Genomic DNA, 16756 nt, shown 5'->3' with positions numbered 1-16756 from the left:
GGGAGAGTATTCTCAGGTTAATGTCCAAAAGGCAACAAAAATCGTGTACTGTATATAGTCGTTCGAATAAGACGCAAGGCCATTAATTGTGTAGTCGTGTACCCTTTGTTGAAACGAAATAGGCCTCTTGATAGTTGGAAAGCATAGAAGAATAGGCCAAACATCGCTGTCCGGGAGGAATTCTATTCCATCCCCGCGTTGCTCAGGTAAACACAGTAAATTGAAATATCCGAATATTTGTCTACTAATGTTAGTACCCAAATAACCAAGAAAACAAATGTCAGTCCCCAAATGACCGATGTTAGCCTCTAATGGTAAATTCCCAAAAAACAAATGCCAGTCCCCAAATGACCAAATGTTAGGCCCAAAATAACCTTAAACTCCAGGTGACCCATGAAATGTGTCGACGAGACTTTCAGGCTTATACCCTTCCATTCCAGTGAGTTACAAAGAATGCATGGTTGTCTGGCAAGCTGGTGTATATAGATCACTATATACTATCATGTTACGTATCTATAAATAGACTCAGAGTCGGGAGAAAGACGTTGTATATCGAGAACAGGTGCGTGTTTAAAGGCATTTAAGTAAATTGAAATATGACATGTTAAAGCAGCCTATCGAACAATATCTAATTTTTAACGATAAAAATTTACTCACATTAAATTACATAAAGCGGAATTAAGTAAGGTTAGATAAAGAGCTAACAGTTCTCGCTGTAATAGTTAAAAAATAGATAATAAAAAGAGAATATGCTGAAATTTTCAGTAAAATGACTTCACTCTGAGTCTAGATATCGGCGATATAATTATAGTTTATCATCTGATTCTGACCCTGACAACAACAACTGCCAAAATATAAAAGATTTTTTGAACGATCAAGGACCATTACTCTGGCAGTAATTATCGAAAATCGCTAGACTCTAGAGCTCCCACAAGCAATTGTGGACGCCGGAGCGACGACAATATACGACCACATTTCAATGTGGCCGTATAAAAATTACCAAAATGATCGAGATATTGAGTAAGCGAGACGTTTTCCTTTACACAGAATAGCTTGTATAATATCTTGTATAGTAACAGTGTATATTCTTATAAAATCATGGATAAAAACATTATAGATAAAATGTAAACATTTATATCTCAGATTTCTAATATAGGTCGTATGTACACAAAAGAACATCCCTCTGAATGATTGTGCCCCACACAATACATAAAATAGGACAAAATTTGCAAGTCGTGTTTAGTTAGATAAGAAGTAGGGTTGGTGTATGTTAACAGAAAGCATAATATCCGTTCCTACTTTATACAGTTAATTGGATCGAACGACAGATTAGAATTGGATTTTGAAAGACACAAGTAATTGGTAAATACGAAACAACAGAGTAAGAGAGAGAGAGAGAGAGAGAGAGCATTTCAATAATCCTCTAACTGCTTTGAATAGAACCACGTTTATGCTTACAGGTATATCAGGATACGGTGCCACACTGGACTAAAGATGCTATTGTCTATAATTATCAGTTTTCTTACATTTAGTTTAATCTGTTTTACCAAGGCAGTGGATTATACTGTAACAACCCAAGTTGGGGTCATTAAAGGTAGAATTAAGAATGTTACAATAGACGATTCGATTAAAGAGGTTGGCGAGTTTTTAGGAATTCCCTTTGCAGAACCTCCTGTAGGAAACTTGCGTTTCAAAAAGCCTGTGGCGGTTGCTCACTTTACAAAACCATTCGAGGCCTTGCGATATGGATTGCCATGTCCCCAATATTTTCCAGGCGGTGGTGTTTACGATTTTAAGAAAACTGGAGAGACAAGTGAAGATTGCCTGGGTTTAAACATCCATACTCCTAAAATTGGGGTATCAGAAATACCTCAAACCGGAAGTTCACAAACATATCCTGTGATGATCTTTATACACGGCGGAGGGTTTGTTGTGGGACAATCATCCTCTTATAGCGGAGACATATTAGCAGCTTATGGCCAAGTTATTGTTGTCACAATCAACTATAGAGTTGGACCTTTTGGATTTTTATCAACGGGAGATGACCAGGCCCCAGGAAATTATGGTCTGTGGGATCAACATCTGGCTATCCAATGGGTGAAGAATAATATTGCTAGTTTCGGCGGAGATACATCGCGTATTACCATATTTGGAGAATCATCAGGAAGCGCTAGCGTAATGTATCAAACATTATTTGCAGGTAATAATGGATTGTTTCAAAGAGCCATAGCAATAAGTGGTTCAGCAACAGCCAACTGGGCGAGTGTACCCAAAGATTCTGGTCTGGAATATGCAAAGAATTTAGCTATTAAATTCAACTGCTCTGTAACAAAGGAGACGGAAAGTGACGAAATATTAAAGTGTTTACGATCTATTGATAATGCAACGGAAATTGCCACAACGGAGGTCAATTCCGTTTGGGCGCCAACCCCAGATAACGATTTCATCAGAGAAGACGTTATTGCGTCAATAAAGTGGCCGTCAGTTTCTACACCTAACTACCAGGAATTTGATCTGATGCTTGGAACCAATGGATATGAAGGTCATTTCTTTCTACATACAGCATTTCCGTCAATCTTGAGCACTATGACAAAGGCGCCAATCACAGAATTAAGAGAACTTTTTAAGAACCTTGTTAAGATTACCCTACCGGAAGTTTTCTCCCGATCCTGGGAAGTTTTCCCCAAATCCCTAGAATCTATGGACCAGGTTGTAGATGCTGTAATGTTTGCTTACAGCGCATCGGAAAATCCGAATAATCGGGACTATAAGCTAAAACAGATCTGTGATTTCCTTACGGATGTTCAGGTGTTTATTCCAACAGTAGTCGATGCCAGGAATCACGCCTACATGAATAACAGAACTAAAACGTACCAGTATGAATTTAACCACCAATACCCATTCCTGTTGCCAGAAGATACGTGGTTGCAAGGAGCGACGCACGGTGGGGCGTTGCCTTTTATTTTCGGGTTTCCGTCTTCACTATTTGGCTACACTACTGAAAGAGCTGAAGCCGGTTGGCCATTTGCTAAACTAGTCATGGATTATTGGACAAACTTTGCAAAAACAGGGTAAGTATGTGTGTGCTTTCATAACTGCAGGAACTTGAACCAAGAGAGCTCTGTAAATATCGAAAATTGCATCATGGATAACACGTCGCAGTTTTAATTTTCCTCTAAAACTATTAATTAAACGAAAAATATTTGTATAAAAATCTAAAAAAATTTGGCGTCTCGAACAGATTGATAATTGCACCGGCCTTTCCAGGTTAATATCTACTTTTACAAACGTGTATTGTGCCTAAAATCATGCATCATGCGTGTCTTTTTGGAAATTTCCGTGTAATATACTTTATATATATTTTACAGAGACCCGAATAAACCAAGATTGGTGCCAACACCTTGGAGGGAATACAACTTTAATGAACAGGACTACCTGTACTTCCCAATAACCGGAAACCCGGAAAATAAGAGTTATCCTAATGCCCAACGTGTCATCTTCTGGTTGGATTATATTACAACATTAATCAAGCATGGCAAAGCAGTGGTTCCAGATAGTACGTGTACACCTACGTCATCAATGTCTATTACATATCATAATATTGTATTGTTAGTTACTTCCCTTTGTCTCCTCTGTTGTTGGTAAGACCCACACGGGATCTCTGAATAACGCTTTGTTCGAACCATGTCGTGTTTACGGCACTTACGAGATCTCGACAATAAAATGGCGCTAGAAATATGTTACAAGTCATAATATATTATTCTCTGTTTACAAACTCCAGTGTCAAAATAAATAACTTTCCAACGTAATTTAAATACTGTTTTCAAGTAGGAAACTCGTACATTCCGTCAATGTGGCGAATTACTCGAAGAGTTAGGCCCCTGTGTACAGTTCCCGGATCTATGTATTGGACTAAACCTGGGAAAAAAACTTACACCAAAAAACTATGGAAGACCAAACAGCTCTTTATTCAATATTCTTAGTTCTTTATTTATAGTCCTTAGTCCTTAATTCTTATTTCTTCATCTGTTGTCGTATTCCGACATTTATACACTAAAATTAACATTTGTATCTTAAAATCAATATTTGTTTTACAAATCAGAGATTTGTCATATACGAAAGCGTATAGGAGCCATGCAAAATTTTGTAGAAGGTCTCGAGATCCTGCGATCTTGTGATACTTTTTCGAAATCCCGTGATCACCTGGTAATTTTCTCGAGATTTCAATTTAATGTTCTCGAAATCCCCTGATAATTTTCCTGAGATACTGACATCCTGTGTAAATTTTCTCGAGAATTCGAGTTAATGTTCTCGAGATATTGACATCCTATGTAAATTTTCTCGAGATCCCGAGTTTATATGAAACCTTATATGATAGTGTACTTCGTACCAAATTTGATAAAAAAAAGTACTCTTAACATTTGTTACAAAGGAAAACTGCTAACTTATGAAAGAAAAAAAAGACAATCGATAGAGTACCCATGATTTACACTAAATTTGAAATATGATTAAAATCGATAGGGTTTATCGTCTTATGGCCCCAATACTTCACACCGAATATGAAATTCAAAACCCTACCACGTTAGCTTTAATGTGTGAAGCTTTGAATTACAGACATGCTTGTTAAATTATTTCAATTTAATGTGTGGGTGACGTTTAATTGAAAATGTCATTTTTTGCATGGTTTTCGGACCATATTTTGTTTTAGAATAAAGCTAGACACAGAGTTTATTGTCTTGTTCACAAGGTTTACTGGAAAATAGGAATAACCCCATAACAAAACGTCAGGGAGCGCCGCAAATCAATAAGGTTCATTGTTCCGCCTAAAATAAATAGGGTTCCTCTGCTTATGACACTAATGATTCAAAAGAAATTTGAACAATAGTCAACCAAAATGTGGAGATACGCCCACGCATCATCTATGCCCCAACAGCAGATTATTCGAAAGGAAAACTAATCTCTGAAAAATAACAGGGGACATCCTTGTCGCGGAACACTGAATACCGAAAATCCGTTAAAAACAAGATTTTCAAAGAATGGAGAGAATAACTCCGGAACGGAATTCGCTAACCATTGAATATCAATAAAGTTCATGACCTCAAAACTTCACACAAAATTGTAAAAGTGAAGCCTCTATGACGTGAACAAGGCTTTCAGGGAGCGGGCGGAGGTGGGGGTATATTAAGGAACAGAAGGTCACAAAATGCTGAATATCGATAGGGTTCGTCCTCTCATAGTCACATATTTGAAAAAAAATACGGACAAAGAGGGTTTGCGGAGTACAGAAGTTTGCGGAGTACCGAAAATCGAAAGGTCCTGTAGCCTCTATTGCGTTAACAAGTTTTTCGGAAAAGGGAGATAACTCCAGAACGACAAGGTGCGCTAGAAGCGACATGGACCGTCCTCTCATGGCCCCAATGCTTTACGCTAAATTTGAAACAAATCCGTTAAAAACTGTAGGCTCTATCGTGCTATTAAGGTTTTCGGGAAAGTGTGTGTGTGGGGAGGGGGGGGGGGTAAACTCCGAAACGACAGCTTGTGGGGGCTGAGAATACGTTAAAACTACGCGCACACTTAAAAATACCTGAGATCTCGAGTAAATTTACACAGGATGGCAAGATCCCGAGAACATTAAATCGAATTCTCGAGATCGTTAACACAGGATGGGAGATTCTCGAGAAGATTTCGAGAACATTAAATTGAGATCTCGAGAAAGTATCACAGCATCGCAGGATCTTGAGGTCTTCTACAAAATTTTGCATGACCCCTATACGCTTCCGTAATATCAGATTTGTAAAATGTATTTTTGTTTAACTTAATTAATTGTAATTTCATTTAAAGATAAAATTTATTTTAATATAAAGATCAAATTTATTTTAATATAAAGATCAAATTTATTTTAATATAAAGATAAAATTTATTTTAGATATAGATATATATACATTATCTTTTATTTACACCCAAATCACCAAGATAAACACAATTACTTCTGGAAATTATCCTTTTTTCTAATTTAATCATATTGCTGTGAAGTAGAATACTGCTTGAGTCAATAATCTGGTTGGGTGGGGGGGGGGGCAGATTGCAGCCACTATTCGAGCGCCTGTGACATCAGATCCAAGAGAAGGAACACATTTTCGTTTGTGAGTTTTTAAAGATACATTAGTTAACAGTTCAATAAAGAGTTGGCCATTCTTGCTATAATAATTCAAAAATTGATGATAAAAAAGAAAATATTGAAAATTTCAGTCAAATTTCTTTATTCTGAACGGAGTTGTAACTGTTGGAAGTTTGGTCTAGAAACAGGTATCAACTATGTCCGCGCCGTCTACGAGAATTACCGATCGGTTGATTGACAAACAATATTCTCGATTTTCAAGTAACATTCTCAATGGCTATGGTACCCTCGCTGGGCAGAGAGAGAGAGAGAGAGAGAGAGATCTCTTAAACAGTCGGGTGATCAGGAGAAAGTCACGGGGTTGGGCATATTCCTTGTCGCGTATAAGCGCGGAATCAGAACCTGGCCACTTGGCTCAATGATAGACGTATAGGCTCTGATCAAGAGCGCACGGATCAAACCATTCGCCCCACCCCACCGGACTCCCCCATTTAAAGTCTAGGTTAGGTATACTGCTAAATGAAAACTGGTAGACAGTTTCTGGCATCGAAACAGAAATTGTATGATGGTAAATGCGGACAGAATATACATTTTTTGATAAATAAGAATCGTTGTACTGTAAAGGACAATTCAAATTGCGATTTGTAATCAATGGTTTGCAGACTAGCAGGGGTGGATAACTGGGTTTAACAATGCACGTGCATTTATCACGTGTTTCTTCACCGAAGTTGTACGAAAAGAATTAGCTGTTTGTGTGTTAACTTGAACAAGGTAAGAGACTGACATTTTTCCGGAACAATAAACAAAAGTCAATATTCATCAGTAGGCGTATACCCCAGCAATAAACCGGGAACTGGGAATTATTATCAAAGAAAGTAGTTTTCAGACGCTATATAAAGCGGCAGACAATTTCTTCAACATGTTGATTCAGCTATAATGAATTGAAATGAAATGCTGTATAACGCCAACCTGGCTAATTAATGTGGGCATACGGCAACAATGTGCTAACACAGTGGCTTTTCCGCCTACTCGTTTTACGTGCACACCAATGTGTAATTGACTCTTCATTCCATCCGAATGAAAAGGCTCTGCCCCCCTCCCCCTGACCTGACAGAAAATGTTAATTCAAACCCTCTTCATCCATTCTAGACCAAAAAATCAACAAAAACCGGCATGCAAATTGGGAGAAATGAGACAGAGAAATAATTGCTGTAAATAGACGAACTACAATTTGTCTGTACCGCTATGGTGAAATTTAATGGTGGTCTGCCTCCTAATACGATATTTTCCAATTTTTATAACTTAATTTAGTGAAATAATCATAGTAACGCGAATTTTTATGCGAAACGTAATTGTTCGGCGAGTCCTGAAATTCCCATGCAGAATTTTGAATTGGATAAAAATTATCGCTATTGCCTTTGTTTCGTTTCTGGAACGAAGTAAGTTTTTTTTGGCTAGCACACTATGTCTTAAATAATTGACCATCGCTCTTTGCCCACCGTTCCTTACAGTTTCAAGTAAGCCAGGGCAACCACGGTGGCTCGGTGAGAAGGACGTTGGCTCGTTAACCTGGAGGTCACGTGTTAGATGCCTGCGTTGGCCGAGAAAGTTCATCGGGATTTTCCGGCGAGGACCTGGCAAGAGAGAACGTATAGTCGTTCGGATAGTACGAAAAACCGAGGTTCAGTGTACACATTGGCGTGCAAGTAAAAGAACAATTGACAGTTGGAATTCGAAAAAAGTGTAAACCGTAGCGCCGTTGTCGAGGCAAAACGTCCGTCATAGCACCTTGCTATTCATCACCGACAAGCAACTGCAAACCATTTAAACAGGAAATGAACTGGTTGAACTCCGGCAAATTCAAATTCTAAACAGGAATCCACACGAAATTTATATATTTGTTTTCAATGTTAATTAATTTGTTATTGTAGTTATCTACCTTGTCCTAAGACATTTCCACTTGATTTGATGCTCCGGACAGATATAGTGTCGAAAACACAGCAACATTTATATAAAACTATATTTTGTTTCTAGTAAAATTTGAGACGTCAAATTATAGTTCAACCTATCCAAACATGCTTGTCAAGTTTTAATCCGGGAGGTTTCGGTAAATGTTATTTTGGGTAAACATGTTTATTGGACAGCCGTTGTCAGTGAGTTGTTGTTCAATGATGGCACATTGAATAATCTAGGCAATGCATGTGGAATTTACCGACTGACGCCTTTCAGCTCGTATTTGCAATTTGCGCTCAAGTAAACAGTACCTTGTATGTGCCTGGATAAAATGTGTATTTATTGTTATGTTTTATTTTTTGTTTCTAGCCCAGCTGAGAAAATGGGAGTTGTTTACATGCCAATGATTAGTCTTGTAGCTGTACTATTGGTAAATATCTTCGGATAACTATGCCGTCTTCGGTCATCCCCTGCCAAAATTTCCCTTATAACACACTGCATGGCGTATGCCACAATTCATTCCCCCGTTTGGTGTAAGAAAGTAGTACGTTTAATCCCATTTCAATTCACTAACCAGAGGAGTCCATGTTCGATCCCGGTGTTGGCCGAGAAAGTTCCTCATAAATTTCCACCACCCCGAACTCGCCTTGTCAGTGTTGTGGCACTGGCAAGGAAAGTCGAGATACTAGAAAAACCCAGGTCCTATGTAAACCACTGATAGCTTTTTAAAGACCCCTTGACAGATTTTTGCCGGTAATAACGGTTTTAATTCAGGGTTAGGTGTTCTGGCATGGGTTACGTGTTCCACCTATTACTTAACCCCCCCCCCCCCCATCCCGACCCACACCCCCGTGCGAGTCATAATAAAAGTCTGGATAATAACCTATTGTCTCCATCGCTTTAGTATAACAAAATGGCTTATTTTCTCTAATCTTAAATCTATATTATTACAGATTCTTACAGTTACCACCTCTGACCCACTATATCATATACAGAACTACATTCCGTTTGGTCTTCGAAGAAATTATTAGTGAGCAGAAATTCGCCCATATATCTGTTATCACTGGTCACTCCAGTCAGTTATATAGAAGGATAACTCGTGTTTTCCTTTTGTTTTCCTTTTGTTTTCGACACTTCCCTTTCTTGAAAGCTTCATAACGCGTCCATCGTAGCAATGATCTCTGTGGTTTTAAAATTATATTTGGAACGTGTTTAACCTGTTCAATAACCTGTGATAATGACTGACACCAATATTGTCCTTTAAATAAATATGTCTCATTTATTTGTAGATAATTCAGTATGAGTGTGTAGAAAGTATACCGCATGGTTTTACCGTTCACGGTAAGTCTGTTTTTATCTTTGTGATCAATCATCTTCAAAAGTCAGGCTATATAAACTGATATGTACGAATCGTCTTTGAAGACTAGCCTTTATAAACTGGTTTGAACGAATCTTCTTTAAACGATAGTTTATATAAACGATATTCTGTTTAGGTTTAAACGCTAATAAACTGATATGGACGAAATGAAATGGAGTTTAACGTCCTACTGTTCTGCTCCGAACTGGGCTAATGATGCCGGGCATACGCCATACAGTATGCTTGGAGGTAAATTTTGCCCGGACACCGACACTACGGCCTACTCTTATATCGATTTCCAACTGTCAAGGGATTTTTTTTTACGTGCACGCCAATGTGTACACGAGACCTCCGTTTTTCGTCCCATCCGACCGAGCTCCGTGTACACATTGCCCGTCTTCATTAGCTCAGTTCGCTCATATCCTACGAACGAATCCTTTTTAGTCCCAAGTTACTAGATACCCGGGAGTCGCGGTGGTTCGGTGAGAAAGTAAGCGTTGGCTGTAGCGCAGCTGTCGGGGAAACAATTCCCTCATAGCACACATTGTAGTAAGCGCGCCAATCCCCTCGCTGCAGAAATTAAAGTAGAACCTTATACTCTATTTCAATTACTAGATACTTATTGAATATATCATTACATGTCTTGTATCTTGATGGTAGTTTGACAGTATATTTCTATTATGTAATACTTTATATATTGTTCAATAGATTTTATCATCTCTTACTAAACACCGTTCTTCTTAATGAAACGTTAACAGAACGAATTCGAATTTGCATAACGTAAGCCCGTCGTTATTATACCGGTTGTGGTAGAAAAGTAGGATATTAAGTTCCTAAATTCGATTTCATATCGCTTTGAATCTTGTTTTGATTTAATACGCCCACATTTTCCTGGCCCCTGATCTGCTTTATAGCTTAACCATAATGCTCAACCAGTGTCAAGCGATACACCACGACGCACCGAACGATACCGATAATAAAGGACGATGTTGGTGTCCACTAATATTACATATGTGGTAGACTTGATTACACCGATTCCAAATAATTTTGACACAACCAATGTCCTTTATGTTTCTGAGTATCAACGGGAGCATGTTCATCGTTCCAAATCAGGGGTCGACGGAGAACTGACTGGTCTTAGTTTACGGTTTGAAATTATAATTGGGCTAAATATGTAAGTTCATTATCTTGTGAAAATATATTTTTCTAGTTGGCGGTAATTGTGGCGTGAACTTACAGAGTAATTCCCCAATGATCAAAATTACTTCTGATTTGAACATAGAAGCCCATGCCGAATGTGTGAATGGAGAAAAGAGTTTCGTGTCATTTGATAGAGTTAATTATCAGTTGAAAGGTTCATTCTTCTCTGGAAGCAATTTCTGTGTATTTAAGGTAAATATTGCACCCAACTTAACAAATAATCAACCATGGAACTTAAATGATGGCCCATTGGGTATGCCACTAGCTCGCTAACCAAAAACTTCAAATAAATGGCAAAATCAACGGCCCCAGTGCTGTTCGGAGGCATTTAACTGCAGACAAGTATTTTTGCCTTCTCACAGTAAGTTGGCGATAAGTATACAATATCCGCGTCTTCTCATAGTAGTGTTGGCAATAAAATACAGAATGCCTGTGCCTTCTCAAAATAATTTTGGTGACAATATCCGCGTCTTCTCACAGTAGTGTTGACAATAAGGTACGCAATGTCTGTGCCTTCTCAATTTGGCGCACAATGTATGTGCCTTCCGTCAGTAATGCTGTCTTGAAGTACACAATTGGGGATAATTAAACAATGTTGGTCCCTTCTCGCAGTAAGGTTTGCTATTATTTCATAATGTATGTGCTTTCTCACAGTAATATTGATAATTGCACAATTAATCCCATCTGCACTGTGATATTGTCCTATCGGAGACGTTATTTATATTTAGGGGTCGCGGTGAACGTAAGGCAGGTTTTAAGGATACCGGGTCCAAAAACGGATGAGGATAAAAAAATAGTGTATTAAATATACCGTGAATAATAGTAGATAGAAACGTTGCTATCCAAGACGAATTAACCCCACCCCACCACTCAAAGAAATAAAAAAATAACATTTGTTATTCTGAAAATGATCTAAGTAAATTGTTGACAAGACGTTTAGCCTCAACTTAGATCGCTATTTATTTATGTTTAATAGAGGCGGAACAATACTAACGTTTATACTGTGGATATCGGTATTGCATATGGCGAATCATCAAACACGCTACAGAGAAATGTTATGAAACGAACAATGACGTGTACTTTCGATAGAACTGGTATACGACAATCCAGTCAACATGGATTATTAAAAAGGTAGGTCAATAAATTGAAGCCGCTGTGGCTCAGTAAGGCAATGGCGGTCTAAGCAGGAGGTCCCGGTCTGCCGAGATAAAAATTCTAGTTGGTCAGATACTACTAAGCAGATACTACGTAAAAGACCCAAGGACGATTTGAATTCGAAATAAGAGTAGGTCATTCAGCTGCTGTCCGGGCAGTAACTTCCCACAACCATAGCACACTACATAGCGTACATCCTTCTCCATTGGGTGGGTAAGACGATAAATAATATCTTCTGTGGAGTCAACTTCGGGCTGATTAGGGGTATATTCCCATTTAATATAGTCTTCTGTGGAGTCCGGGCTGATTAGTGGTATATTCCCATTTAATATAGTCTTATTCTAGTTAAGTATAATCGCACAATGATCCGATTAGTGGCCTACTCCCGGTAAGTATAGTCTCACAATCGTTCTGATCTCGTTTGATAGTCGATTTTGGGCTAATTGTACCCTTCCCAGTATTGCCTGATTAGGGATTAAGTGTACCCTCTCAATATAGGTCGATTCTAGAACGGTTTGGGATTAATTGTACTGTTTTATTCCTCTCTGATAATCGATTTGGAACTGATTTTACCCCTTTATTCCTCTGATAACCGATTAGGGGTTACTTTATTCCTCTCTGATAATCAATTAGCGGCCGATTGTACCTTTCTTATTCCTCTCCGATATCTGATTATGAAGTACGACTTTCCCCTTTTATTCCAGTTTGATGTCCCCAGTAGAAGTTCGTGGTGATGCAGGAAAAAAGACAACATCTACACTATCTTTAGATCTGTATGATGTTAGCGGTAGTCGTATAACCGGTGCTGTTCGAAATGGCCGTACCGTTTATCTTGCAGCTACAGCTGATGGACGCAGTAAGTAATTCACGAATTAATAATCCCCTGTCTTATCCACAAAAAACATACTCTTTATATACAGGTCACTTTGATAATAGGGACCTTTCGCATCGGTTCGAAAACGAACACCAAAACGAACATATGTTCGTTTACGTTTTCGTTTTCGTATCCTCTAACACGCGGTTTCGCAATCCGACGTACGATAATACCTAGATGGCGTTAATTTCCTGCCCATAAACTTCTCGGTCAAGGCAAAGTTTTCAATCGATTTTTCGGCAGATATACAACAAATCAAGCAGAATATTCCTTGTGAGCACATTCTACGAACGCTACACAATCAACAATATACACAAAGGCTCGAAAAATGGTGAAAAATTCAATTTATGAGACAAGAAATCGTTTGCATACCTACGTAAATCCACCTCCATACGCGTAACGTTTTTCACTGGCCGAACACTCATTACGGATTGACGCCACAAGTACACACGAATTGATGACGTTTTCGTTTTCGTATTCGTTTTCGTACCGGTGCGAAAGGTCCCTATTGACTAGAGAAGCCTATTCGAAATGTCGCTCAGTAATAAGCAGTAATTGTATTCCACGGAATTGGGACCCTATATATTCCAGTTCAATTACTAAATGCCATTGAAACAAGATACTCTATTTTGCTTCGCCTTATTTTGGAGTCGCGGTGGCTATTTAAGGCGCTGGCTTGCCATATCGCTTCGGTGGAAGCGAACGTTACATAAAGCTATTTCATACAATAACCATGTGGTTCCGCTTCGATTCCGGTGTTGACCGAATAGTTCTACGCGGTTCCTCTTCTCATGGTTGCAGTGTACAGAGGATCTGGCAAAGAACAGTGTCCAATTGTTTGGAATGGAGAGAGTCCAATGTCTACATATACACGATGGTGTGTACATAAAGGTCCTTTTACAAATGGAATTCGAAATAAAACCACTGGTTTCCCTCATAGCACACTGCATTCATGACATATGCCCGTCTTCATTTGTCCGGTTGATGAACAACATTATACACCACTTTTAATTTCCAAACTGTTCAATGTTGTTTTTTTTTCAGATAAAGAAGTCGGAATACGACCTGTAACGTGTAAGGCTATAAGTACATCAACTCGTAAGTCAGCCGAATTTCTACGAGCCGGGTAATATATCATTTTCTTGAATTTAAAGGACAATATTGGTGTGATAGAACTGGTTAAACACGTTCCAAATATAGTTAAAACACAGAGATCATTGCTACGTTTCTTTAAATCTTCGTTACCCACCTATCGTAGCAATGATCTGTGTTAAAATTATATTTGGAATGTGTTTAATTAGTTCTATCACATAAGTAATAAAGACTGACACCAATATTGTCCTTTAAACAATCCTTATGTTATAGTGAATAAAACGGGCTAATTGTATTCAAACCTTATCTCCGCGCAACCATCCGAAACTTGTTGATACTTTTGCAACGGATTACAAACTCTCCAAATTCCACATACGAGTCTGGGTAAACATGTCTAGTTGCCTAGGCGTCGATGATTATCAATACCCCAATACAAATGTAAAATGGCGAATCATGTTGACCTGATTGGTAATTTGATTAATAATGCAGCAAGCTCTCTATGATGATTTGTTTCTGATGATTAACCGTAAGTGAACTTTCGGATGGCACGAAATCCGTGATCCCGTGTACACGTTTGCGTGCACGTGAAAGAACCCGAAATACAGAATATGTAGCACTGTATGGCGTATGGACGTCTCCATTAGACCGGGCGGAATTGAACATGGGACGTTAAATCCGAAATCGGAGTTAATTTAAGAGTACATCTTACTGAATGTATTTATTTCAGATGTGGTGTAGGAATTATATTTACACACAATGTAGGTTTCAAAACGACTGGTCGACAGACGAGAAGTCCATATTTCAACATCTACCAAGTAAATGATGATAAATATATTGCGTATGAATGTTTGTTTACCTTGTGTTTTAAAAATTGTGATGGAGTGAGTATAAATTTATAAACGTATTTATGAATATGGCTATTAAGTATCTGTTTTGGGGTGTCTCAGTGACTGAGTAAGGCCCTGGCTCACTATAGAGGGCGTCCGGAATTCGTTTAAGTTGAGAAAGTTCGCTAAGATTTTCCAGCGTGGTTTCCCCTTGTCAGTGGGAACACGTTTGTACATGTTGGTATGCGCATAAAAAAAATATTTGACAGTTGGAATTAGATATAAGAGTAGGCTGTAGCGCACAATTGCGGACTTCTACTACATGTACTTCTGGTTTTACGAAACTCTTATGAGAAAACGCCAGAGTGCTCTATCCACGCAGCGCCCTCCTCGTATGCAAATTGTTAGCTTGTTCTGTCTATCTCTTGCAAAATGTAGACGTATTTTGCATGGCAATCGCTTGTTGAATTATTATATCAACTATTATATAAGGCGGCTTTAATTAAAAAGTGTTTTTAATCCTTGTATAGTGTATTTATTGACCATACATTAAATCCCCATGTTTATCCTTTCAGAGTTCATGTGCCACTAGAAGCAAGCGTTCAACTGGTAAATATAGCATACATTAAAGTCACTGGACGTTATTTACATTTTTCGGACAATATTTAAATTTAATATGTCCAAATTAACATGGGCTATTCCAGTTATCTTCACTAAAGAAACGGCCGGCGGAAGCAACTCTTGATTGGGGACGCTTTCTGAGCTAATTCGGACTAATGAGATTAACTCAGGGGTCAGTATAGAGCAAATCAGGATACGCCTACATTTTCATGTGGGCGTATTATTGTTGTCGCCCCTCTCCTCCAGGACGTCCACCCGTTCGCCCTTTCTTTGTGGACAGTCGACAGCTCACAATTTTTATCCGATTTTGACAAAACTTAAAAAAAAATATGTTTATATCCCAAAGATTTCGGTTCCTGACGATATTTGTGAATATCGGGCCGTAACTGCCTGGATTATGACCCCTTATTACACGAAAAATCAAGTTTTTAGCTTCTTTCAAAGTGCCCTTCAATGTTCAACGTCAAATTGTTCAGTTTCTCCGACGTCATTATGGAACACGGTTGATTCAATTCATTTCAAATGATAAAATAGCATACAAGTGCAAACATAATAATGAAATCAGAATATAATATAAATAAGTTATAAAATAAAAAAATTTAGTTGAATATATTTTTGGATATAATTTATGTAGTTTTCTGTTTCCAAGCTTTTTATAAGGGCCTGACAAGGAACAACGTATAGTCATTTGGGTGGGATGAACACCGGGAAGCCTGTGTACACGTTGGTGTGCACGTAAAATAACCATTGGCAGTTTGAATTCGATATAAGACTAGGTCGTAGCGCCGCTATCCGGGGAAAAATTGTCCCTCGTCGCACACATTGTGCCGTACGTTCGTCTTCATTAGCCCAGTCGGTTCAGAAAATGTAGGACGTTAAACCCCATTTACTCTAGACCCCATCAATGTTTTGCTTTAATGATAAAAATAAGTTCCATTCTTTTCAGGTCGAGATGAAGAAACGATTGTTCTCCGTACTAAACAGACATATTTACTGGAATGATCGTGCAATAAAAACAGATTGTTATAAATATATAAATATAACAAAAAAACCCTGTCCTAATGGTTTTCATTGAAGTTATAACCGCTATGCCAAACTTATAGCCAGCTACGCTATATCCTATGGTATTGGGTGGCGTGGGGCATGTCTTAACACAAGACTTCATTAATTTAAAACTAAATAAAAAAGGCCAGTCTAGCTTATTGGAAAAGGGGTGCTGCCCAAGTTCAAAAAGTAAGGCACAGTCTTGCATCTAATATAAGAATATCAGGATCGCAGGGATAGGTAGGGAAGCGCTGGTTCCCCCGCGTTGCCAACTTCGCTCCTGCTTAGTCTGGGTCCCTTCATTAGCCCAGTCGGTGCAGAAAATTCGGACGTTAATCCTCATTTCATTTCTGATATCCCTGGTAGTAATCGGGTTGTTATTTGATTTTATTTATTTTAGTCTTCTAAAATACCGAAATACTAAATAATACTAAGAACAGCTGCATTAACCCCTTTGATAACGTCATATTTAATGTCCCTTCTGGTTTCTTCTAAAATACGAAAGTAGATAGAAG

General features: G+C 38.4%; 2 protein-coding genes across 2 annotated transcripts; both read left to right on the top strand.

Moving 5' to 3' along the window:
• The first annotated feature begins 1536 nt into the window (after positions 1–1536).
• On the top strand, positions 1537–4004 carry LOC126809635 (bile salt-activated lipase). The gene is made up of 2 exons (XM_050534304.2): positions 1537–2876; positions 3998–4004. The coding sequence occupies exons 1-2, from the start codon at positions 1903–1905 to the stop codon at positions 4002–4004; spliced, it is 981 nt and encodes a 326-aa protein (XP_050390261.2). The 5' UTR covers positions 1537–1902.
• Positions 4005–6778: 2774 nt separating this feature from the next.
• Positions 6779–16267, top strand: LOC126810461 (vitelline envelope sperm lysin receptor). Its single transcript, XM_050535553.2, has 10 exons — positions 6779–6889; positions 8441–8501; positions 9361–9412; positions 10639–10820; positions 11605–11759; positions 12488–12639; positions 13702–13783; positions 14477–14630; positions 15152–15185; positions 16144–16267. The coding sequence occupies exons 2-10, from the start codon at positions 8454–8456 to the stop codon at positions 16197–16199; spliced, it is 915 nt and encodes a 304-aa protein (XP_050391510.1). The 5' UTR covers positions 6779–6889; positions 8441–8453; the 3' UTR covers positions 16200–16267.
• Positions 16268–16756: the final 489 nt, after the last annotated feature.

Source organism: Patella vulgata, chromosome 2 (assembly GCF_932274485.2).
Source record: "Patella vulgata chromosome 2, xgPatVulg1.2, whole genome shotgun sequence".
Taxonomy (NCBI): domain Eukaryota; kingdom Metazoa; phylum Mollusca; class Gastropoda; family Patellidae; genus Patella; species Patella vulgata.
This window is presented reverse-complemented; position numbering and strand designations above follow the sequence as displayed.